Source organism: Ursus americanus, chromosome 32 (genome assembly GCF_024610735.1).
Source record: "Ursus americanus isolate L20-20 chromosome 32, mUrsAme1.1.p, whole genome shotgun sequence".
NCBI classification, from domain to species: domain Eukaryota; kingdom Metazoa; phylum Chordata; class Mammalia; order Carnivora; family Ursidae; genus Ursus; species Ursus americanus.
Genome location: NC_142158.1, coordinates 15,197,961 through 15,224,774, shown reverse-complemented (window position 1 = coordinate 15,224,774; position 26,814 = coordinate 15,197,961). Strand labels below are relative to the sequence as shown.

General features: G+C 40.6%; 1 protein-coding gene and 1 pseudogene across 1 annotated transcript; one reads left to right on the top strand and one right to left on the bottom strand.

The window, feature by feature from the left end:
• Window positions 1-325: 325 nt before the first annotated feature.
• SMIM13 (small integral membrane protein 13) lies at window positions 326-26,104 on the bottom strand. Its single transcript, XM_045811641.2, has 2 exons — window positions 25,468-26,104; window positions 326-1,757 (listed from the first exon to the last, which is right to left on the bottom strand). The coding sequence occupies exons 1-2, from the start codon at window positions 25,541-25,543 to the stop codon at window positions 1,570-1,572; spliced, it is 264 nt and encodes an 87-aa protein (XP_045667597.1). The 5' UTR covers window positions 25,544-26,104; the 3' UTR covers window positions 326-1,569.
• On the top strand, window positions 10,818-11,090 carry LOC123801522 (U6 snRNA-associated Sm-like protein LSm5 pseudogene; annotated as a pseudogene).
• Window positions 26,105-26,814: the final 710 nt, after the last annotated feature.

The following is a 26,814-nucleotide window of genomic DNA, read 5'->3' as shown; positions in this document are numbered from 1 at the left end:
CTTTCTCCACAACACATGCCTTGAGCGTGAAGCCCTCCCATACAAAGGGAGCAACTAATCTTCCTGAAGTAGAAGACCGTTCTTAGACTAAGTCACTACCCTAAAGTCTTGAGTACATTGCAAAAAAAAAAAAAGAGGTATCTCATACAGGATAACTATTTGAACAGTATTGTAAGAGTCAGGATTAAGTACCCCAATAAATAATTGCTACCCTACAAGGAAAAATAAATTTACAAACTATTTTTTATCTAAGATACCATCAATTGTAAGATGCACCCTACAGATCACTAAGAAAAAAACACGGGCAATTAAACTGACACAATGCTTTCATATCGGGTAGAATGTTTATTTCGTTTTTATTGAAATGGTTTTTAGGGTTAAGCAGATTTTTAACACATCAGTCTTGTGGATCCTGAAAGAAAGCGTATGAAATAACTGGTTAGGTTATAACTATAACCTCATATTCTGAGTCCAACTCTTCTGAATCACTTCTCAAGTCACAGCCACTGATGCCTACGTTCTTCCACATACCAGCACCTTTGGTGTCGTCAAGAGCACTGGCGAGCCGGCGTTTCTGGAAAGAGTGCTGCACCGGCGTCTTCTGTTTAATGTCGGCAGAAAGTTTTGAGCAGAACGACGTTTGACACCTTAAAGACAACCCTGCTCGGCGCATGAATCGATCACACCAGCCTCTCGTCGCTTTGAATTTTGTTTCATCTATTCCCAGGGATTTGGCGATTTCTCCTGCCTTCAATCGCATTGCTTGGCGCGTGACAGGCAAGCCTTTTGCACGCATCTCACTAACAAAACATAGTACAGCTTCATCCACTTGTGGGTATCTTCCTTTCTTAGGTCCCGTAAAGCATTTTGTTGTTGCTTTACAAGAAAATATGGAATGGCGGTCACTCCTCCAGCGCCGGATATTTGCTTCGCTAATGCCGAACGTACGCCCCGCCGCTCTGTTTCCATGCTTCTCTGCGTACACAATCACTTTTCGTTTCAATGCTGAATCGTAGTGCAATCTTTTTGAAGACATCTTTAAATGCCAATTAAACCTGACACATCTGGTACGGACAATACAGTGATGACGCCGTGACAAGCTGTTAGTAAGTTCACACACGCACAGGCTGGGAGAATGACATCACGACCCTCTTCTGGTTCACAGTAATCATGAGCTATATCCCAATTTTGGACAAGGTAAAATGTGAAAACAAAAACAAAAATACAACATACATTACAGAATTAATAAAATATGGTTTTTCAAGCCTGTAATGTTTACAAGATTCACACCAGTGCAAGGAAATAAGCCCGGGAGCCAGAGAGTAAGTACGTAAGTAGAAAGCTAGTGAGGCAAAAGACTACCTTTAAGATGAAATCTGCAATGGGCTGATTTGGTTTTAATTCCCTTTATTTTCATATGGCTTACATATAAATCTTTTTCTTTTAATTGGACTTAAAATCCAAGTAAAAATGCTCTTCAATCTTTTACCAAACTGCAAAGCCAGGTCATTAAAGACAGAGGCTCCCCGCTGCCTTCCATCATTCACTAGTACAGGACCATGGCGAGGGTCAGTGGCCTTCATCAGCAGGTGCCCTCCTTTGCCGAGCAGATCTGATCCTGTGTGAAGATGACGAAGTGTCTTCTTCGGTCTCAGAGCCTGACGGCTCATGATCTCCCTCCTGAGATCCTGTGTCTCCCACCAGTTCCCGCAGAAACTTGAATTTTGATAAAAAAAGATGCCATACAAAATACCAACCTAAAGAAACAAAAACAGCAAGAAAAATTATTACACACAATATTATCAATTGAGAACATTCTAGTTAATTGCATATGTGTCAGGGGTATATTACAGAAACAGTATGATTAATATCAATATATGTGATTATGAATATATATTTATATAACAAACATTTATTAATCATTTACTATGGACAGGCACAAGAAGAAACTCTGACATTATATAAGGATGGCAAAAAGTTTCTGCCTTCATGGAATTTAGAATCCAAGTGTGGTCTATCTACATTAAAATTATGATGACATTATGATATCTAGGTCAAAGTGTTTATTATATTAAAATCAAATTTCTGAGAGCACTCTACTGGGGAAAAAAAGACGATACTTTGCATTTCCTTGGGACAGTCATGTCTCAATGCTAATACTTACTAAAAGCAAGTCTGCTCTGACTGCAATGTGAAACCATTAAATGACAGGGGTCAACTGCACTTCACTGAGAACTTCTGTCAGAGTCAAGCTATTTGTAAGTTTCTAGAAATAATACATTTTCTTTATTTACATGATGAAAGAATAAAGCCAGAGCACCACTATCTGAAGTTCAAGATTTTTAAAAACAGTATATTTTCATGTCAAAATCATTAAAAAGTCTGAACAACTCTCCTTAAAAATAAAAATTACTAACCATGTTTGGTTTGTTTTTGCAAGGAGTTTGAAGTTCACCACATTTTAGATGCCCACGAATAAGGATCAATCAATACAATGAGTACACAGGATAAAACCTCTGAACCCATGACTAGCTGCTCTGAAATCTTAAGCACATGTTCAAACAAACAAAAGTAACCACTGTAACAAGGTTTTCCATGCTAGTGTGTTTTACTGACGCCTTCTGTTCTAAACTCTCTAGTAGAAAAGCAATGGACCATAGCATGTTCTGATGAGTAGCAGTTTATGAAGACAAAATTCAAGCAGTTTTTCTACCCCAGCATTACACCAGGTCAACATAAATGACCCACTTAAGGAAGTTTCTAATTCTACTTGTTTCTTTCTTGCAGTCTCTGAAGAAAAAAGAAAAGAAAAGAAAAGAAAAGAAAAGAAAAAAGATCAGCATAAGCTCCTCAGTATTATTAAAAGACTAACTTTGGGGGTTTAACCCTATTTCTCAAGGGTTTGCTTTCCCTAAAGCTTGAGCACTGAATGCTACCTGAACCATGCCACAAATGTATTTTGGTCAACTGTGTGAGTAAAGCACTTACCTTCATAAAACAGTATTTTCATAATATTTCAAATTAGCTCTCTTGTCTTCGCCTAAAATTCTTTGTTAAGAGTGAGCACAGCGAATTAGCAGAAAGAACTCTGGAAGAGTCAGGAGCCCCAGTTCTGAGAGAACATTCACAAAGCTACTGTGGTAGTTTACTGTGTAAACTAAATGAGATCTACGGGGCTCAGGGGTCTGGCACTGAGTAAGCATTTGTAAGCTGTGGGGGTCCCTGGGCAGTGGGATCTGAGGTGGCTTCTGTTTTGTTAATTATCTTTTCTTTTAATTGAGCTACAATTCACATAGCATAAGATTTGCTTTTTGAAGTATACAATTCAGTGGTTTTTAGTATATTTACAAGGCTGTGCAACCATCATCATGATCAAAGCCCAGAACATTTTCATCAACCCCAAAAGAAACCCCATATCCATCAACAGTCATTCCCCATTTCCTCCTCCCCCACCCCTGGCAACCAGTAATCGACCTTTCTGTCTCTAAGGATTTGTCTATTCTGAACATTTCATATCAATGGAATCACAGTATGTAGTCTTCTGGGTCTGGCTGCTTCCACTGACCTATACTTTCAAGGTTCATCATCCATGTTGTTACAGGCATCACTTTATGCCCTTTTTACCACGGAATAATATTCCATTGCACGGATACATCACATCTGGTTTAACCATTCAGCAATGAATGGCCATTGGGGTAGCTTCTACTTTGGGGCTGGTATAAAAGGAACAGTTTCTGCTGTTTGGCTGCAATGACCATTTGTGTACAAGTTTTTGCAGATATTTTCATTTCTCTTGGGTATGTATCTAGGAGTCCAACTGCTGGGTCATGTGGTAACTTTATGCTTAACCATTTGTGAAGCTGCTAAACTGTTTCCCAAAGCAGCTGCACCACTTTACACCCCAAATTTGGAGATGCATGAGTCTCCAAATTCTCACCAAGACTTTCCATTGTCCACCTTTCCCCTGACAGTCAGCCTAGTGGGCGTAGCACTCTGGCTTTTACTTGCATTTCCCTCAGGACTAAAGATGTTGAGCATCTTTTCACTTACATATCCTCTGGAGAAACATCTATCTGATTCCTTTGCCCATTTTTTAAATCAGGTTGTCTTTTTATATTGAGTTGTAAGAGTTCTTTATATATTCTTGATACTAGACCTTTATCAGATATATGATTTCCAAAGATTTCCTTCCACTCCGGGTTGTTTTTTCTCGGTCTTGATAATGTTATTTGAAGTACAAATGTTTTTAATTATGATGACACCTAATTTATCATTTTTTTCCTGTAACGAAATCCAACTTATCGATTTTTTCTTGGGATGCTTGTACTTTTGGTGTCATATCATATCTAGGAAACCAATGACTAACCCAAGGTCACGACGAAGATTTACACCTATGTATTCTTCTAAGGGTTTTAGTTCTAGCTCTTACATTTAGGTCTGATCTATTTTAGTTAATTTTGGTATGAGAGAGAGATTCAAATTAATTCTTCTGCATGTGGTTATCAAGCTGTTCCAGGAGCATTTGTTGAAAAGGCTGTTCTTCTCCCCATTAAATTGTCTTGACACCTTTGTCAAAAATCAAATGACCATAAATTGATCTATAGTATCGTATGCCAGTACCACACCATCTTGATTACAGGAGCTTTGTGTAGCGTTTTGAAGCTGAAGGGCCCCTGGGCAGCTCAGTCAGTTAACTGTCTGCCTTTAGCTCAGGTCATGATCTTGTCGTCCTGGGTTCAAGCCCCACCTGACACATTGGGCTCTGCTTCTCCTCCTCCCTCTGCCCCTCCCCCGACTTGCATTCTCTCTTGCACTCTCTCAAATAAATAAAATCTTTAAAAAAAAAAAAAAAGTTTTAAAGTCTACCATCTTTGTTCTTTTCAAGATTGTTTCAGCTGTTCTGAGTCCCCTGAATTTCCGTGTAAATTTTAGAATTACACTGTTGATTTCTGCAAAAAAGGCAGTGAGGATTTTGATAGGGATTACACTGAATCTGCAGATTAATGTGGGGGCCCTACATTGTTTTTTTTTTAATACTTCCCTGTACTTAAAAGATTTTTCCAGAACAGACAAACATGGCTTTGATAAATTAAAAAATCAGGAAAAACAAGTCAGAAACTAGTAAGTAAATCATGAATACGCTGTAAACTTACATTGTTTTAAATATGCCAATGCCACTAATTGCCCTAAATTATTAAAGCCAGTTGATTTCAACAAATAGTAAGGAAAACCCTTAACTCTTAGGTTAGTTTTGACTATCAAAGATGACAGTCTCGACCTCATAAAGAATAAAAAGACTCCAACAGTGGCTTCAAAGTGTAAAATGACCATAAAGAAAAGTAGGGGAATATAGTCTTTTGACTAAACAGAGACTATGGTGAGGGGCTGGCATGACCGGAGTTCCACCATAAAATACCAGAAATCTACACAATAAGGAACTAAGGACAGCTATTGCAGTCAGTCTGGGAAGGTACAAAAGCATTCAGCTAGATCAAACTCTCTCTTTCAAACTTAATGAAACGAACCTCCCCCCAAAATTTTTAATCACTGCCAACAATCTATGCAAGGGATTCAATTTCAAATCAAAATTCAGAATGTGGTTGCCAGTGAGATGCTTGAGTTCAGAGCAATTAAGTTATGGCTACTACTACCTCCACACTCCACACTGCCTCCCCACCCACACAGCTAAACCACTCCATTTCACACCTCTAATTTGTATGCCCCAACCTGGGATAAGAGAACTTTAAAAGTATACTAATTTTTCCCTATTCTGTCTGGGTATTAAGATATGCAAGGGTTGGGAGTGGAAGGGGAGCACGTGGGCAGTGACACAGCTTCCCACAAAACATCATGAAGTAGAGAACTCTCCTGATTTAGATATGGAGTTCATCTGCTGGGCAGCCAAAAAGAACGAATATTCACCGTGCTTATTTTCTACAGACTACTGTAATGACAGGGTGAGAATGCAAAGCTAAAAGATAAATTGTAGCGTTGATAAGAACTGCAGTGGTATTTACTAAACTGAGGGAAGTTCAACAAGTTGTTCTCCAAGTAAAATGACTTAAGTTCTAACAGAACTATAATTTTTCAGAGACAGATGGCAGAAGGAAGTGGAGGAAGGGAGTTTCCATATCACAGTACCTACAGTTAGTAAGAGCTCCTGCTTCTACAAAGAGTATTATTAGTCTAAACAAAGGATGATTCTAAAAACCCCAGGCAGTTTGATTAAAAAAAAAAAAAGTTATACACACGATCATTTATTTTAGAAAAAGAACCATTATTAAAACCCCAATAAGTATATACCAAGGAAAGCATGACGTAGCAAAGAAGAAACTAAGAGAAGTACTACTACAGTGCCAGATAAAGCTGCTAATAAGACAGTTATGATGTAATTACATTCTTTAACTTTGGGCCAGGTACCACAAGGAAATGCTTTGCACGTATCATTTAATGGCCAAACTGTCCGTCAAACTACACTATCCATCCACATACTTCTGGTAGCTGATTAACGGGGCCCTGCTCTATTCATCAATAGTAGTTTACTTATACTGGTCATATGATAAAAACAAAGTACAAAGTCATATAATAGTTCATCTCCTCTTATTTTAATAAAGCAGATTTTAGTTCAAGTCACAGAAACCTTATCTTCACCAAAAAGAGGGAATTTATTGTTAGCTTACGGGAGAATAAGCTTACAGAATGCATGGGGAGAAGCAGGTTGCTGGGGACAGAACTAGAAGGCTCTTGTGAACTGATGTCATTCTCAGAGCATTACTCATTTCTCTCTACACACTTGCTTCACTTTCTTCTCGACTTCCCTTGCACATAGCTGCTTCTTCCCAGTTCTATGAAAGCCTTCTCAGTTCATAATTTCAAAAACCATCCCCCCAAAAATCCCACCCCAGATCTCTATCCAGCTTGGGTCAAGTGTCAGCCCCACGACCAGTGGCAGCACGCATTAGCTGGGCAGGTACCATGAGCATGGCTATAGCGCTTTCCCCGGAGAGTTAAGAGTGTGATCTTAGAGACTGCAGGGGAGTGGACAGAATAGCCTAGAGAAAGAATCCAGGAAAGCTGTCTCTCTACTCTTTTTTTAGAAACAGAGTCGTGGAAGATGGTCCCCACTAATGAGTCACTCAGAAACAAAACATCCCTGAGCTAGGCAGGCAATTCTTTTGTTGGATAAAGTCTAAACAAATCTTCAATCTCCCTGCCTGATTCCTTCCAAACTGCAACACAGTGTAACCTTTAGTGAATGTCCACACAGCAAGAGGTCATCAACCTCTTGAAAGAAGGAACTACTTACGGTGGGGGTGAGGTGAGATTAGATGAGGCTGGGAGTCATAGCCTCCCTTTTAGGGAAAAGAACACAAGTAAATGTAAGGCCAGTTCAAAAGCATTTATTATCCACTGGAATGACCCTAGTTAAAGATATGTGATTACCACGTTATAGCCATTCACAACAAAATCACTCCCAACTGGCTACTCATCATACTCTGCTAGGAAGCGTTGAGAAGCATAACTCTGACTTCCCATGTGACTAGACCAGCGCAATTTGGACTCTGGGCCCTAGTGTATGTATGTATCTTTGTGGGGCAGTGGGATGAGAGGAAGACTGATCACTAAAAAGCCTACCTTTTACTGAAAAGGACTTACCCCTGTACCCTGCATGCCTACAGCCAACAAGAACTCTTCTGGGAGTATAGCTCATACAATTCCTCCCACTGAGACCAGATATGAAGACACCACAAACTGCTTAGTTTACCTTTCTGTATGGGATGCGTGTCTCATACCTTGTCCTGGGATTTAATAAGAGAGAAAAGGGAGGGAGGAAGGGAGAGAAGTGGGGGGAGGAGAACTGTCCACAATTATATGTATATAGAATCAGAAATATACACCAATTGCTGAAACCAGTACTGCAGTTTTTCATAGTTTAAAAGGAAGCATGTGTTTTGCTCCAGTCTCACACTGGTAGGCATTGTACGTCAGAAAAACTGGCTGGCAACAGAGGGTGTATATCTGGGGTAAGCAAAGGAGCACTCATTCCTGTGTGCCAGTAACTTAGCATTAGCTCAAAGGATAAATTTCATGAAACACACTGTACATTGTTTTTCTCTGCAAGATAAAGGCACTGGCAGCAGAAGGGTAGTGACAGCAGATGAACCTGAGAGATGAACCAACACCATCAACACACCACAACCCCAAGAGACAGTTGTAATTATAGAGTTCTCAGTTTACAAAGTGCTTTTCTATTCAACAGCTCCTGTAATCCTCCAGATTGCCCTCTGAATTAATGAGACTAGATATCATTATCCCCAATTTCTAGATAAGAAAATAAAGGCTCAAAGTGACTCAACCATTGAAGAAGGCCAGCGAGGCAAGAGGGGGACGATTTTTAAAAGTTTATCAAATTTCTCAGATTTTCGTGGTGAAAGTATGGCTAAAACCCCAAACACTAATTAGAGAATGAGAATTTGACTTCACTACCCAAGATCTTTTCAGGTCAAAAACCCAGCTACAGTATAATCACAAATGTTTTTCTTTTTGGAATCATTCCAATGGAGTTACATAATCCCACCTTCATGAGGGCATCTAAGTGGTTAACTAATTGGCTCAAGACCAATCTCAAATTGTATAAAGCTCTTTTCCATTTTTAATCCTCTTACTGATTTTTATTTTCCTCTGAAGGCAGCTAAGGCTCACTTCTAAGGTAATATATCGAAGGCCGCAGACACACACAGGCTACGTAAAAACAGAGCCATGCTCTTCCACGTCCTGCCACAATATTCCCTCTACTGCACACCACTTTCGTAATGACACACTGGGCAACACTAGATGATAAGCACCTGGAGATACCATTACTGAATCAACATGACGTTGAACCGTGATACCTCCACACCCAAAACTCTTTAATCCAACAAATAGTACATTTTTTATGTTGTCTTTTAAAACCTCTCTTTTCTATTTTCTTCTCTCTTTGGTGACCACAACATGCCCATAGATCCAAATATTACCTCTATGACAAATTATAACCACATTTTCCCTCCATACCTCCCACCTTTCTGGAACCCCAGGAAGGAATCTCTGCTTGGTTGGCTCGAAGACATCTTTAAAAAGTATATACATCCTACAGCTCCTTCTTCCGATTTTCATATTTCTGTAATGGGTATTACATCCTCTTCCCATCTCTCTGGTGAGAAATAGTTCCTTTTCAGCACATTGCCCCTCCTCTACTTTACCTCAGTGCTATAGATTCTACCCCAGTAAGCCCTCTCCCATCTGTTTGCTTCTCTACATTCCCAATGCCATTCTATCTAGCCTAGATCAAATCCTTATTATCTGTCAATGGGATTATCAGCATAATGGCTGACAGCTCACACGCATGTTGGAGCCACACTGCTCGGCCGTGAATCCTAACCCAACAACTTACTTGCAGCTTGAGCCAGTTAACCTCTATGTGCCTCAGTTTCCTTTTGCAATAAATGGAGATAACAGTACCCACTCTCAAAGGGTGACACTGGTAATAAAATGAATACAGGGGCGCCTGGGTGGCACAGTGGTTAAGCGTCTGCCTTCGGCTCAGGGCGTGATCCCAGCGTTATGGGATCGAGCCCCACATCAGGCTCCTCCGCTATGAGCCTGCTTCTTCCTCTCCCACTCCCCCTGCTTGTGTTTCCTCTCTCGCTGGCTGTCTCTATCTCTGTCGAATAAATAAATAAAATCTTTATAAAAAAAGAAAAAAAATGAATACACATAACATGCTAAAGAGAATTCATGGCACATAATAAACACATATCAAACGCTACCCATTGTCACTGTCTCCTAGGTTCCAGTCCCTTCCTCTCATGGCAAACTCAACAGACACAAGGCTACTACCACCGTTACTAAGAATGTCAAGCATCGTTAATACACAATCTTACACCTTCCACTACACTATCTCTTCAGTAGAACGCTGTCTTGCGTGACTGCTCTACTACATCACACCGGCCTCCATCCTTCATTGCATTAATAATTGTCTCTCATTCCCCCCAAGACACGAGTTTCTGAAGACAAGGCAATGTCTGGTTTATCAATGCCTTCCACTTTATTCCCTATTCTTGAACAGTACCTGGCAGAGCAGACACTCAAATCAACCAACCCCCATGCTCTCAGCCCCTCAACAGAAAAAACTACCCATGAATTGAAGGGTATAATGACTTTCACCAATTAACCCATTTCAGAGCCCTGAAGATGCCTGCTACATAATGTAGTTATAAATGGAGAGAAGTGCTTTAAGACACTGAACAAACAGCCTTACCAACCAAGTTGACCTGATACATACAGTACCTTCTATTCAATAACTAGAGAAGAATCATTCTTTTCAAGTGTATATAGAACATTCACCAAAGTACACCGTTAATCCGTCTCATTAACTTTAAGGGTAGACCCTCTTAAATTCTATTATACAAAATATATTTTCTGACCATAATAAAATTAAACTAGAAATTGATGACAAAATGGTATTTGGGGAAAAACTTCAAATATTCCACGTTTAAACAACATACTCCTAAATATCCATTCCAAAGAGAAATCACAAGTGAAACTAAAAAATAGTTTGAACTGAATCATTTTTTTTTTAGTTTAGTTTAAATTCAAGTTAGTCAAGATATAGTGTAGTAGTGTTGATTTCAGGAACAGAATTTAGCAATTCATCACTTAGTGTTCACAAGTGCCCTCTTCAATGCCCATCATCTACTTAGCCCAACCTCCCATCCACGCCTCCCCCTGAATAATTTTTTTTTAGATCGAAAGCAATACCCGTGACTTCTGGCATAGCCATGACAGCTAACACTACCACTAACCCATCACAGCCTCTGCCTCTAGAGCTTGTGGACAGATTTATAGGATGAAGAATTCACATTGTGATATAAAATGATAAAGAAATTGTTGGCACACTTTTGGGGTATGATGACTTTGTCAATAGGGTATTGGAGGATGTCACTAAGTTTGAAATCACACCAGAAGGAAGAAGGATCACTAAATTAGATAAAATTTTGCTAAATGGAAATAATGTAACAATGCTGGTTCCTGGAGAAGGTCCTGAAAAATGAATGGCTTTCCTTGACTTACTGTTTTGTCCTATAATAACAAAACAGAAAATTTTTTTAACCTTTTAATATTTGGATTCTGTAAAGCTAAGGTTCCTGTTAAAGGGAAATATTTTGAAGATGCATTGTAAATGCCATTTTTGTAAATTAATCATTACCTTGGAAAAAGAAGTTTGTTCTTTGAAGACTAAAACAAAAATGATTTTGGTTAAAAAAAAGAAAAGCAATACGCACAAGGAAATTTATTAACTATTTTTTTCAAAAAAAAGGGCCTAAAATCAATAGTCGAAGCTTCCACCATGAGAAACTAGAAAAGTACAAATTAAACTCAAAATAAGAGAAGAAAATAAAGATAAAAGCATAAAGCTATTAAATAGAATATGGACGAATAATAAAGGAGGAAAAAAAACAATGAAACCAAAGTTGATTCTTCAAAATGATCAAAATGTATAAACCTCCAGCCAAACTGATCATGTAAAAAAAAAAAAAAAAGACACAAATAAGAAATGAAAGAGAAGACATCACCATAGAGCCTACAGATATTAAAAGGATAATGAGAATATTATTAACTTTATTCTTGTAAATTATACAATTCAGATTAGAGTGCTTGAAGAGCACAAACTATGAAAGTTCACAAAAGAAGAAACAGATAACTAGAATAGCCCAATATCTAGCAAAGAAACTGAATTTGTAGTTAAAACCTTCCCCAAAAGAAAAGTCCTGGCCCAGATTAATTCTATTGAACACTTAAGAAAGCATACAAACTGTGGCAGATACAGCTTAGTAACCTCAGTGAGTCAAGCCATGTCTAACTCTTGTATGACCTGTCCCCTTGAGTGTGGACGGAACCTGTGATCTACTTCCAACCAACAGAATACAGCAAGGGTGATGGGATAAGTTATATGATAAAGGTAAAAGGATTCTGCAGATACAATTAAGGTCTCCATCAGCTGATTCTGAGTTACCGAAAAGGGAAATTATCATAAGCAGATCCAACTCCATTAAGCGTAAATCTTTAAAAGAGAGACTGGGACCTTCCTTGGTATCACAAAGATTCTCCTGCTGACTTAAAGAAGCAAGCCACTCTAAGTCCTGTAAGACTGTAAGTCCTACAGTCACCAGGAACTGAATTCTGCCAGCAGTCCTAAGAGGCAGGCTAACACCCTGAACGCAACTGTGAGATGGAGAACGGAGGACCCAGCTAAAGCCACACCCGGACTCTTAACCTGCAGAAACCGTGAGCTAATAATTTGTATGCTGTTGTGAGCTGTTAAGTTTGTGGTAGTCTGTTATGCAGCAGTAAAAATCCAATATCCTAATTCTAGGCAAACTCTTCCAAGAAATAAAAGAGGAACACTACCCAACTCACTTTTGATGAGCTCTTGCATGATCCTTATGACAAAACCAGACAAAGGCATTTAAGGAAGCTACTAATATTCCTCATGAATGTAAATGGGAAAACCTTAAATATTTAATAAATCAAATCCTGCAAAAAGGATAACCCATCAATATATAAAAAGGGTGTATCTGAGGAATGTGGGGTTGTTTTAACATTCAAAACAATGTAATACACCATATAAACACACTTAAAGAAAAATACCATGATCATCTCAATGCAGAAAAAGCATCTGAAAGGAAATTCAATATCCATTGCTCATTTTTTAAAAAATTTCAAAGTAGGAATAGAAGGAAACTTTTCTTTTCCGAACTAAAAAAAGTATCTATAAACTACAGCTAATATTAAACTTAACAGTGAAAGACTAAGTGTTTCTCTCCAAAAGACAAGGAGAAAGATCTGCTCTCACCCTTTTCTTTCAACACTACACTGGAGGAACAATGAGGCAAAAACTAAAAGACATAGACACTGGATGGAACAGGTAAAACAATCTTCATTTGGAGTATCATCCTCCGGGTAGAAAAGTCTATGGAATTAAAAAAAAAAAAAGGTAATAAATGAATTTTGCAGTTTTGTAGAATACACTGCCAATATACAAAAATCATCTGTATTTCTATTGTATTTGCAGCAAACATGAAATGAGTACCACGACAATAGCATCAAAACTATGAAACCTTTAGTTAATTTGACAAAAATAGTGCAAGAACTGTATTATATACTGAAATACGTATAGTGTTGCTGAGAGAAATTAAAGTCCTAAAAAAAATAAAGAGATACCATATAGTTATGGATTGTAACATTAAGATGTCTATTCTCTCCAACTTCAATAGATCTATTTTAACAAGCTGATTCTGAAGCTTATAAGGAAATGCAAAGGATATAAAATAGTAAACACTTTGAAAAGAGTAACACGGCATAACCTATACAAATGGTGTAAAGATACATATGTCAATGGAACAGAACAGTCCAGAAATAAACCCATATATATATCATCAATTGATTTTCAACTGCCTTTTCAATAAATGATACTAAAATACCCTTATGTAAAAAAAAAAAGAACTCTGATCCTTAACATAAACCAAACACAAAAAATTACTCAAAGAAAGTATTTGCGAAACATGTATCTGATAAAAGATTGCACCCAAAATACCTAAGAATTGTTACAACTCGATAATAAAAAGACAATGCAATTTCTTAAGCAGGCGAAAAATTTAAAGACACTTGACAGCATGGCTGTTGGCAATGGAAATGTTTGGCAATTTCTTATAACGTTACCCAAGATAAATGAGAACATATATCTCCACCAAGACTTGTAAATGAATGCTAATAACAGCAGTAATACTTGTAATAGCCAAAAACTGGAAACCCTAACATTCATCAATAAGCAACTGGATTAACAAACTGTGGTACATCCAGCCAATGGAATATTATCCATCAAATAAAAAAATGAATCACTGATATATACAACACCACAGATGGAGGTCAAAAGCATTATGCTAAGTGAAAGAAGTCAGACACAAAAGACTTGCTGCACGATTCCATTTACATTAAATTCTAGGAAAGGCAAAATTATGGTTATGGAAAGCAGTGCAATTGTCGCGAGGCGCTTGAGGACTGACTTTAAAGGACATGAGGGAATCTTCTGGAGTGATTAAAACGTTCTGTGTCTCGATTGTGGTGGTCACACCACTGCATACATTTGCTAAAATCATCAAATTTTGTACTTTGTCTTCCACACATCAGTTAATTCCTATTTCTTCACTTGTACATCAATGTGAGCTAGACAAGCAAAAATATATCCATCGTCAGTATTCCCAGATTCTGTTATCTGCATTTGTCTGCTGGCTAAAATTAAGACATTGCACGCACTGCTCAAGTCACACAACTAGTAAGTGGCAGTGCTGGTAGTCTGTAAGCTAGATCAGCCAGAGTCCAACTGGTCACTAACTCCCCGACCTTGTTTGGCACAGCAGGCACCCAGGACCGGGCACTAGACAAGGCCTGCAAATTTCAGTCTGTCCATGGTCTGTTAAGCCAGGTTGAACTAGGGAGCACAGCCAAGCCAACCCCCAGAGAAGGGAAAATCTGTACACCAAGACAACTACTTCTCTCTCATGTAGGTCCACACTGATACTCTCCTGCGACCTAAAGACTTCAATCTCTTTAAGAGAGGGGCAGGCAGAGCAGACAGAAGTGGCATCACTGTTGTTGGGTCAGGCTACAATCAGACGAACACCACTCCCAGCCCCTACACTGCTGCCCCCTTATTTCAAACTCTCATCCACCCTTAACACTAACCTACCTGGTTTCCTTGCTCCTAGCCTCCCACTCCTCACATTGTAGCTAAGACAGCCTACAAAACTAAGTCCCTGCCAAAGACTCTTAGCTCCCCATTGACTAATAGAAAGCATAAATTCTACAGGAGATGCGTATAAAATGCCACAGTCTGGGGGTGCTTCCTGCCTTTATCTATAACCTCACCTTGGCCAATTCTTCAAGGACTGAAAATTCATCCATTTGAAGATTCATGGAACACTTACTATGTTCCAAGTATCATCCTCACTGGAACATATATGCTCCCTAAGAAGAACTTAGGCAAAAATAAAGCATTGTAAGGGTAAAGGGGGCAGGTGTATGGGAGGCTTGTGTCCTACGGAGAGGTCAGGGAGGCCTCAATGACAACTGGAATAACAGTGACAAAATTGCCATTTACTGAGACGGAGAAGGCTCCAAGAACAAGAATGCGGCTTTAGGGGCGCCTGGGTGGCTCAGCTGTTAAGCGTCTGCCTTTGGCTCAGGTCATGATCCCAGGGTCCTGGGATGGAGCCCTGCGTCAGGCTCCCTGCCCCGTGGGAAGCCTGCTTCTCCCTCTCACACTCCCCTTGTTTGTGTTCCCTCTCTTGCTGTCTCTCTCTGTCAAATAAATAAATAAAATCTTAAAAAAAAAAAAAGAATGTGGCTTTAGATATGCTTATTACACTCATTCTTCAAGAGTTGTTACAACCCCAACTCCAGGCCCTCTCCCTCCCTGGAGGTCAGGGGTAGAGCTGAAACTTCCCATTCTCTAATCCTGTTTAGTATTTTCAGTGACTAGCCCCTACCCTCAAACCACCTAGGGGCCCCACACTGAGACTTACCGAGCATAAATTCAGGCATGGTCCAACGAGGCTTGCTATAAGAAACAGACGATGCTACTATCACTCAGTAAATTTTAAGTTTGGGGGGTACCCGGGTGGCGCAGTCGTTAAGCGTCCGCCTTCGGCTCAGGGCGTGATCCCAGCGTTCCAGGATTGAGCCCCACATCAGGCCCCTCCACTAGGAGCCTACTTCTTCCTCTCCCACTCCCCCTGCTTGTGTTCCCTCTCTCGATGGCTGTCTCTCTCCGTCTAATAAATAAATAAATAAATAAATCTTAAAAAAAAAAAAATTTAAGTTCAGGGAACTTTTTGCCAGAGACCAGGGACAAAGACCAAATATAGTATTATCCCACTGACATGAACTCAGTACTTGATGATTGCTCCTGGAGCCAAGGGCAAAGCAAGTTTGTTTCTGTTTGAAAGAAAGGTAATTATATCATAAAAGCCATACACGAAAAGTCCACAGCGAGTATCATTCTCAAAGGAGAAAAACTGAAAGCTTTTCCTCTAAGATCAGGAATGACAGGGAGGCCCACTTTCAACCTAGTACTAGAAGTCCTAGCCTCGGCAATCAGACCACAAAAAGAAATAAAAGGCATCAGAATCAGCAAAGAAGTCAAACTCTCACTGTTCGCAGATGACATGATACTCTATGTGGAAAACCCAAAAGACTTCACCCCAAAATTGCTAGAACTCATACAGGAATTCAGCAAAGTGGCAAAGTCAATGCACAGAAATCAGCTGCATTTCTATACACCAACAATGAGAAGAAAGAGAAATTAAGGAGTTGATCCCACTTACAATTGCAAAGGATCTATACTCAGAAAACTATAGAACACTCATGAAAGAAATTGAGGAGGACACAAAGAAATGGAAAAACATTTCATGCTCATGGATTGGAAGAAAATTGTTAAATGTCTATGCTACTTAGAGCAATCTACGCATTCAATGCAATCCCTATCAAAATACCATCAACTTTTTTCACACAGCTGGAACAAATAATCCTTAAATTTATATGGAACCAGGAAAGACCCCAAATAGCCAAAGGAACATATGAAAAAGAAAATCAAAGCCAGTGGCATTACAATTCCAGACTTCAAGCTATATTACAAAGCTGTCACCATCAAGACAGCAAGGTAACTAGCACAAAAACAGACACACAGATCAATGGAATAGAACAGAGAACCCAAAAATGGACTCTCAACTCTATGGTCAACTAATCTTTGACAAAGCAGGAAAGACTATCCAATAGAAAAGACAGTCTCTTCAACAAACGGTGTTGGAAAAATTGGACATGCAGAAGACTGAAACTGGACCATTTCCTTACACTGTACCCAAAAATAGACTCAAAATGGATGAAAGACCTAAATGTGAGATAGGAATCCATCAAAATCCTAGAGGAGAACACAGGCAGCAACCTATGTGACCTCAGCCAGCAACTTCTTGCTAGACACGTCTCCAAAGCCAAGGCAAACAAAGGCAAAAATGAACTATTAGGACTTCGTCAAGATAAAAAGCTTTTGCACAGCAAGGGTAACAGTTAACTAAACCAAGACAATCAACATAATGGGAGAAGATATTTGCAAATGTCTTATCAGATAGCGGGCTAGTGTCCAAAATCTATAAAGAACTTAACAACACTCAAAAACAAATAATCCAATCAAGAAATTGGCAGAAAACATGAACAGACGTTTCTCCAAAGACAGCCAAATGGCCAAGAGACACATGAAAAAGTGCTCAACATCACTTGGCATCAGGGAAATACAAATCAAAACCACAATGAGATACCACCTCACCTCAGTCAGAATGGCTAAAATTAACAAGGCAGGAAACAAAAGATGTTGGCAAAGATGTGCAGAGAAAGGCGAACACTCTTACACTGTTGATGGGAATGCAAGCTGGTGAAGCCACTCTAGAAAACAGTATGGAGGCTCCTCAAAAAGTTGAAAACAGAGCTACCCTACGACCCGACAATTGCACTACTGGGTATTTACCCCAAAGATACAAATGTAGTGCACTGAAGGGGCACCTGCACCCCAATGTTTATAGCAGCAATGTCCACAAAAGCAAAACTATGGAAAGAGCCCAGAGGTCAATCGATAGGGGTAACTGGGTGATGGGCATTAAGGAGGGCGCATGATGTAATGAGCACTAGGTATTATACAAGAGTGATGAATCCCTGAACTCGACCTCTGAAACTAGTAATACATTATGTGTTAATTAATTGAATTTAAATAAAATGATGGAAATTCATAAAAAAAAAGAAAGGTAATTACCAGGGAATGGATATACACACCCAACTTGATGAATTTCATGTAAAATACAATATACCCACATTAGTAGACCTTTTCTTAGATTCTTACAAATTTGTTGTTGGAAGTAATGACTAATTTGTATCCTCTTCCAGGATTTGTGATTTAGTGGCAGAACCAGGTTTCCTTATCTTTGTATCTCAGGACCATGCTTATAAGAGATGCTCAAATATTTGGGGGATGAATGGGTATATGACATATGGCCCAATAACTGGGAATGAATAAGAAGGTAAAATAATGCCCAAGATTTCGTGCATAAACTGTTAATAAGGAGTTGTTTTAGGTAAAGATTCTGAGCTCTATGAAACAAGAAAAAGGAGTAGAGTCGTGTATGTGAAACTGGAGCTCAGAAGTGTAGTAGTTGTACTAAAGTTACCTTGTATGAGTGTGTTCCCTATTGGGAGTATAAGGTCCTCAAGAGCATGGATTACGCTTTGTTAATTTTTGGATACAATGATCACTGCCATAGCAGTGAACATGAGAGTTTGTTGAGTATATTTTGAGTAATATAAGGGTTATCCATCTTGAGACAACTTTGGTTTGTACACACTTAAGACTTATTTGTAATTTGTAATGGGAACTGAATAATTTGTACTGAGGAGTCTTTCTTCATTCTTCCTTCAAATATATGAGGGCCTAGTACATGCCAGGCACTACTCTAAAATCCAAGGATAGAGCAGTGAACTAGCCAAACAAGGTCCCTGTCTTCATGGAGCTTATACTCTAATGGGGGAAAAACACAAAAATAGCTCATTTCAGAAAGGGCTAAGTGCTTAGAAAACCAAGGGCTGGTGAGCGAGAGAGTAACTGGATGAGTTACCCTAGGTGGACCAGTCACATGAACAGCCAGAGGAAGACAAGGGCAAAGGCCCTGGGGAAGAGTACAAGGTTGGCCTGTTGGCGGAACCATGAGAGTAGTGGGGAGGAGAATGGAGAGATGAGTGGAGAAGCAGGAGGGGTTCTATCACTCAGATCCTTGTAGCCACAGTAAGGGATCTAGACTGTATTTCCAGGGAAATGGGAAGCTGCTGGAGGACACGTTTTAAGCAAGGAGTGACATTTTTAAAGAGTGGTAAATGATCCAGCAGAGCAAAGGAAACAAAAATCTGGATAGCAGGAAAAAGGGATAGAAATTGGAGCCAAAATTCAATCTAGAACTATGGAGAAGATCGGGACTTGGGGTGAGAAGAAGGAAGGATTAAGGAGGGAAGACAAAAGGATTGGCTGAAAGTCTATTTACAAAACTGTCATGCAGGCAGCCAAGCTTGTAACACCCAAGCAGAAAATGAGAGGATTCTCCTCTGAAAAGATGGAATACCCACAGAGAAGAGATCTCAGATTACTAACAACTGGGGTTTCTCCTAGGGAAGAGGCCAACTCGCTGCCAGACGGACACTGAGAATTTATTACCATCTTTTACTTCTTCACCCTTAAATATGAATACAGAACAGAGCACTGGACGTTTGTAAAAATCTTCAATCACAAAAAGTCCAAAGCAAACAAACCATAAGAAAATACATGGAAGAAACAAAGGCAATTGTGCAGGGAGAAGAAAAACTACAGTTTTTCTTATTAAAAACTACAATTGACCCTTAAACAACACAGGTTTGAACTGTGTGGGTCTGTTTATAGACAGAATTTTTTTCAATAAATATAGTACAGTATTATAAATGTATTTTCTCTTCCTTATGACTTTCTTAATAACATTTTCTTTTCCACTTTATTGCAAAAATACAGTATATAATAGATATACAAAATATGCGTTAATTGACTATGTTCTCAATAAGGCTTCCAGTCAACAGGAGACTGGAAGTTAGGTTTTTAAGAAGTCAAAAGTTATCCACAGATTTTCAACTGTGTGGGGGTTGGCATCCCAACCCCCATGTTGTTGAAGGGTCTACTATATAGCGAATATGCTTATAGAGATAACATATTACAAAATACAAAACAGGTGCTGGCAAAACAATCAGAATACAAGAAGGTTCTGAAATTTAAAAACTGAATAGAAACATAAAAGAAGATAAAACCCAAAACATATGCCAGAAGGGAGAGGAGAAATGATAGAAAATAGGAGATAAACAGGTAATACTAAAGAAATCAGCCCATGAGGTCCAAAATCCAACTACCATTAGTCTTTTTTAATTGACCGGGCCCAGAAAAATGGAAGGAAGAGAGATATATCAAGACATATCATTATGACATTTCAGAATAACAATGATAGAAAAATCTACCAGAAAGCATCTACAAAGAGAAATTAAGTTACTTATAAAGGACAAACAGAAGGTGTTTGATTTCTTAAAATCGGGCTTAGGAAAGCAGACATTTAGTGAAGTTATCATTTTTAAATTCTGGATGAAAATTATCTACCACTTGAAATTTATTCAAATTATCAATCAAGTATAAAGGTAGATTTTTCTAGAAACTTTGACATCAATAAAAGACATTTTGACATCAATGAAAGACATTTTCAGGCAGGCATTAGCTCAAAAAAATTTATCTTTCTTGCATTCTCCCTCAGAAAGCTACCAGGAAATGTGCTGCTGCAAAACAAGATTATAAACTAAGCAAGGTGATGACATGAGATCCAGAAAACAGGGTCTACAGCAGAGAAAGTGAAGGGCAGGCCAAGAAGGAAGGAGAGCTCTGGGATTGCGTGGGGGAGTGGGGTCAGGGGATAACAACGGGCACATACAAAAAAGTAATACTAGGTAAATTAAAAAGGCAACTGTTAACTTCAAGAGAAATGAAGAACCACATAAAAAAGTAAGTGTAGTCATGTTATACTATCTGACCAGCAGGGACTACTTACACAGTTAAAATATAAATCTTGGGGCGCCTGGGTGGTACTGTCGGTTAAGCATTGGGATTCTCAATTTCGCCCAAGGTCATGTTCTCAGGGTTGTGAGACAGAGCCTCAGGTGGGGCTCCGAGCTGTGCATGGAGCCTGCTTAAGATTCTCTCTCTGCTGGGGTGCCTGGGTGGCTCAGTCTTAAGCATCTGCCTTTGGCTCAGGGCATGATCCCTCCCTTCTGGATAGAGCCCTGCATCAGGCTCCTCTGCTGAGAGCCTGCTTCTTCCTCTCCCACTCTCCCTGCTTGAGTTCCCTCTCTTGCTGGCTATCTCCCTCTCTGTCAAATAAATAAATAAAATCTTTAAAAAAAAAAAATAGATTCTCTCTCTGCCCCTCCCCCCCCTAAAAAAAAAGTAAAATATAAATCTTGACTCTCAAATGAATCTAAAAGTTGTCATTACTAATGGCATGCAGGTAAAGAAGTGGGGACTCCACCATGGTTAATAATGTCTAAAGTTGCAAAATCAAGAACTAGCTATGAATAAAATATTTACAAATATGGAAGTAAATAACTAGGGGAAACAGTGGAGCAAAGGGCTGAAGGGAACTACTTTATGCCTTTAGTACTATTAACTTTTGAAACTTTCTTTCTTTTGTTAAAAACATTTGAGGGGCGCCTGGGTGGCGCAGTCTTTAAGCGTCTGCCTTCGGCTCAGGGCGTGATCCCAGCGTTCTGGGATCCAGTCCCACATCAGGCTCCTCCGCTAGGAGACTGCTTCTTCCTCTCCCACTCCCCCTGTTTGAGTTCCCTCTCTCGCTGGCTGTCTCTCTCTGTCAAATAAATAAATAAATAAATAAATAAATAAAATCTTTAAAAAGAAAAAAAAACAAAAAAAAACCATTTGAGAAAACATGGTCTTAATACAAGATAGACTAGTATGTGAAAAGTGGATTATAAATGATGTGGCTTTGGCATATAGGTGAGGTTCAGTGGGGTGAGGTCTGGAGCGGTGGCCAACAAAGCATTCTTGAAACTAAGATGTCTTTGATGCAAAAAGGTGGTTTTATTAAAGCATGGGGACAGGACCTGAGGGCAGACAGAGCTGCACTGGGGTTGTGAGGAGCAACTGATTATATACCAAGGGGTTGGGGGAGGTAAGGAAAAAGGGAGGTTTTCAAAAGAACTTTCATATGCTAAACAGGACCTACAAGAAGATACCAGAGGCCTTGCTTGTCAAGTTAAGCTTGTTTTTTCCTCTAAAAAGGTATTAAGATAGTTGGGAGCTTCTTGGAAGAATGTCACACATGTCCCGCCCAAAGGTGGGGGGGCAGGGAGGTTGCAGGGTGTCAGCTTATGCTTTGTCTTCAGCTAGCCTTCTGCTCCCTCATCATAAAGAAAAGAGGGGGTCAAAAGACACTAGTTAAATCAGTGCAAGCCAAAGATGAAGACTGTGGTGGTGATCACAGATGTGGAAAAGAGAACATATTTCAGATTCCTTAAAGACATAAAACTGAACATACTTCCAGATAAAGCTGGTATTTGTAAAGGAAAAGGGATGGGATGAAAGGAAGTGCAAAACTAAAGATGACACCCACATCCTTGGCTGCTGGTAACATCTGAGATAGGAAGGGGGCAAGGGAGAAAGAACACAGGTGACAGAAATCAAGAGTTCTGTTTTAGGTATACTAAGTTTGAGATGCTTTTTAGATCTCCAAGTGGAGTTATCATGAAAAAAAGTTTGATGCATGAGCCTGGGGTGCAGGAGAAAAGTAAGAGCTGGAGCTGTCCATCTGAGTCATTAGTTACAGTAAATATTTAACTCTCTAGGGCTGGATAAGATACTATGGGGAGAGAACAGAAGGAAAGGGAATATAAATATATATTTGTATTATAATATGTTATAGAAATATAACAGAAAATAACTGTATCTCATGGAGTAAGCGCAAGTACTAGTCCATAAAATTTTTATTTCAGAGACAGAAAGCTGATAGCTAGATAGATGTATAAATAAACTGATATGTAACTGATATACTTATGAATGTACTGGGAATAATCTAAAATGTATTTCCTATCAAAGGCTGTGATCAAAAAAATGTTTAATAAGAAATTCTAGTGGGGGGCACCTGGGTGGCTTAGTCGGTTAAGTGTCTGACTCTTGGTTTTGGCTCAGGTCATGATCTCAGAGTCGTGGGATCGAACCCCATGTTGGGCTCCATGCTCAGTGGAGTCTGCTTCTCTCCCTCTCCATCTGCCCCTCCCCTCGCACTTTTCCTCTCTCTCCCTCTCTCTCCAATAAATAAGCAAACAAAAAAATTTTTAATTAATTAATAATAAATAATTCTCATCTAAGGGATGAGAAGCCAGGAAAAGATAAGCAATTAGGTACAATGGTAGGAAGGACACTATGAAAATATAGTGTACAAAAGCCAAGAGAAATACTTCATAGAAGGACTGCTCACCTGTATAGAATGAGTATGAGAGGTTAAATATACTTAGAACTCAGTGAACATGGACTTGGTAATATGGAGGCCGTTTGTTACTGACCTTGACAAAGGCCACTTCAGTGAATGGTAAAAGTGGGAAACATTTTAGCATGGATGAGAGGCAAGAAAGTACACCCAACAAATACACACGAGAGAAAGAAAACCTCCCAAGGAACCTGAAATTTGAAAGTCAGCATTCACTGAGTGAAAGAGCCAGTCAGTTCTACAATAAAGTAGGCCATGACAGGTTTCTAATCTCCAACTTGACTGTATCTGGATAGGGCCTTTAAGAGTTAATTAAGGTTAAAAGAATTCATAGGGGTGAGGCCCTAATCTAATATGACTGACACCCTTTTTAGAAAAGATTAGGACACAAGCACACGTAGAGAAAAGACCACATGAGGACACGGGGAGAAGACAGCCATCTTCAAGCCAAGGAGAGAGGCCTCAGAAGTAATCAACCTTGCTGGCAGCTTGATCTCGGACTTCTAGCCTCCAGAACTGTGGGGACGTACGTTTCCGTTGTCTACTGTCTGTGGTATTTTGTTAAGGCACCCTTGCAAACTAATACAATGCCTGATATTCTCAAGTCTCAAGTCTAGTTGGATCTTTCCCTCCCCTCCCCAAGCCGCAGGCCCATCCTAGTCAAAACATGAAACTACTCCATCATTAGCTCTCCCAACAAAACAGTGCTTGAATTACTTTCCTCATAAAGCTATTAGTTCTGGACCATTCCAATCAAAATAAGATGTTCTTTTACTTACCACACCTCACCTCTCATTCCATAATATTTTCTGAAACCAAAGGCAAGGCATTTTTAGAAAAATGAGTAAAATCAAAGTTAACTACCTATGGGGAGCTGAGAGAACAAGTAAGATGTAAGTAGCAACGGGGAATTTCGATGCCCCAAAGGCAAGTTCAGCAAATACTCTACGCAAGGTTTTGTGTGGTCTACCTGCCACATGCATCCCCACCTCCAAGCAGCTGGCATCTTCAAATTATAGAAGAAAGCATACGCTTTCCTCCTTCCTCACACGCAAACAAATCACACAGATCTGGTTTTCCTTACTTCCAGAATCTTACATATCTACAACTGGCCCCAAATCCTGCCTTGACAAGCAGGAAACGGAGGCTTTTCAATTGTTTTATCATCAGAAAAGAAAGGCTGTTAACTCTGGTTCCTTCCTATGGCAAGAAAACTAAAAATTTACATACAAGTATGTAAGTACAAATACATACAATAAAATACAAATGTAAATACAAATACATAAATATGTATTTGCATAAGTGCACACATATCTTCTCCAAACACAGCAGATACTGAGCATTTAGTACATTAACCATGAAATGACTAAGCCCTATAGTATTTATTTTTATTTCCGACAAATTATTCCCACAACCCGAACCATCAATATATTGGAATTTTGAAAAGTGAAATTCACTCACACCTGGTTCTCAATACTTCCCAAATTTTCACAATTGCTTTGCCACTTTGCTATGTAATCTGTGGTTATCAATTACTGTATATAAAGAAATCAAGAAAACTTAAAATTGAGTTAATATTACCCTGAGAAAAAACTTTTACATCCTCCCATCCCGAGAAAGAAAAAACATCACAGCAAACAAAACAGCACCATTATTACAAAACCTAGAGTTAGGTTACCTGACCCTGGAAGTTTTAAATATAGCCGGTGTTTTTTAAGTTCTGCCTAGCCTCAACATTTCTGTCTCGAATTTAGTTTAAGCCTGAACTCGAAGTAAACAATTTCCCGAGTGCTTCATACCCAACTCTGTCCCTTCCCCTGATTAAATGAAAGAAGGAAAACCTCTCATCATCATTAGGGTCAGAACCTCTGAAAAAAGAAAAGGAGTAACCAATCACTTCACCTTCGAAAACAGGCCAAGGTTAAAATCTGGGCAGACAGTGGTTAAGAATGGCAATCAAGAGCGGACGCTGCCGGCGAAGCAGTATCTGGTTTAACCCCGAGTCAGGATGCCCAGCCCTGGATCCTTCTTCCCACTCCAGGATGCCGGCGGGCCTGTCCTGGGGCAGGAGCACGTCTCCCCTGACTCAGTCCTTAGAGCAATGGTGGACAGCAGATGATTTTAAGAAACGCGTCCATCCACACCATTAAAAACAAAACAAAACAAACAACAACCAAAAAAAAAAAAAAACCCAGACAAAACAAGCGAGCACCCAGAATCGCGCCGGCGTGTGTAATACCGTGTGGAACTGCCCCGCGGCGGATGCCCCACTCACCGCACACCATCAGCAGCAGCACGATCAGCAGCGTGGTCACGAACACCAGCAGGGTCAGCCCGACGTTGTGCCACATCTTGGGGACAGGACGGCGGTCGGCGCCGAGCTGCGGAGCGGCGGGCGCGGGCGAGCGGAGGGCGCGTGCTGGGCTTCAGCGGCGGGCGCCGGGGGCGACGGAGCGCCGGCGCGGCAAGGGCGGCGGGCGCCCCTCGGCAGCGCCCCCAGGGGGCGGAGCGGAGCGGGCCGGCGCGGGGGCGGGCACCGCGGCCGGCTCTCCCGGCCGACCCTCCGCTCCCCGGCCCGTGGAGCGCGCGGCAAGGCGCGACGCAGGGCGCCTCTAACCCCTCATCGTTCCGGGGAGCCGGGGACGCGGCGCCCTGAGACCCCGGCGACAGCCGGATGTGCTTCCATGGCGGACGCCGCGCGCCCGTGGACGGGACTGAGGGCGAGCACAGGGACGCGCGGCGGCCACACAGCCCTCGTCGCCGTCCGCCTTGGGGGATGGGGGTGGGAGGTGAGCGGTGGGGGGGGGGCGTTTCCTCGGCCCGCAGGGACAGCAGCTAACGTCTCCCGACGGCGGCCGCAGCAGCTTTTCGACCCCAGTCCCCTCCCCCGGCAGCAGCTTAGCACGGAGCACACCCACCTCTCTCCGCCTCCGCGGCGCGGGGCCGACTGGGAGATGGAGTGCAGAGCCTTGTGGAGACTTTCGGAGACTGCCCCTCGGGGACTACAACTCCCACAATGCACCGCCAACTTGGACGCTTTGCTTCATCCTCCCTCTCCCTTTGGTTTTTCTGGAGCCGCAACCTCTGTCTACCGACTACGGGTTGGTGTTCTCGGAATCCGCGTTAATTGGCTACCTGTGCTGCGCTGTTTGAAAGCGCCAGTGATTGTAACCATTATCCCACACGTGAAATCATTTTGTTCCACGATCGACGAAGCACGAAGAGGGAAGAAAGGGAGGCAGCTGCCTGGAAGACTGGTTGTATGTGAACCTAGCCCTATTGCTGCGGGTACACGTTGGATACTTGGGCTTTTGAGGAAATACGTCCGTGTCAAACAGGCAGCCAGAGGCACGGAATCTCCCTTTTCCTCCTGTAACAGGTGTCGGTCTGTGTTTTCATGAGTAATGTATTTCAGAAATGGTCCACGAGGGGCTTAAGTACATCTGTTTAGCCGTTAATTCGCCTGAGTTGTAAATTTAATTCAGGGACTTCCTTGAAACCAAGCGACACGTGACCCAGACCTGAAGATTTTGCCGCACTGGCTTGAACAAATCATTGTGAAACAAGACAATTTTAATAATCTCGAGTATTCTATCTCTACCTGCCATCAAAACTCTTCAAT

What these genes read in the sequence shown, in the direction of transcription:
- SMIM13 (XM_045811641.2), bottom strand. Translation starts at nt 25,543, where the DNA reads ATGTGGCACAACGTCGGGCTGACCCTGCTGGTGTTCGTGACCACGCTG. An exon ending in GCTGCTGCTGATGGTGTGCG is followed by an intron (nt 1,758 to 25,467) that starts GTGAGTGGGGCA and finishes TTGTTTCTTTAG; the next exon opens with GTTGGTATTTTGTATGGCAT.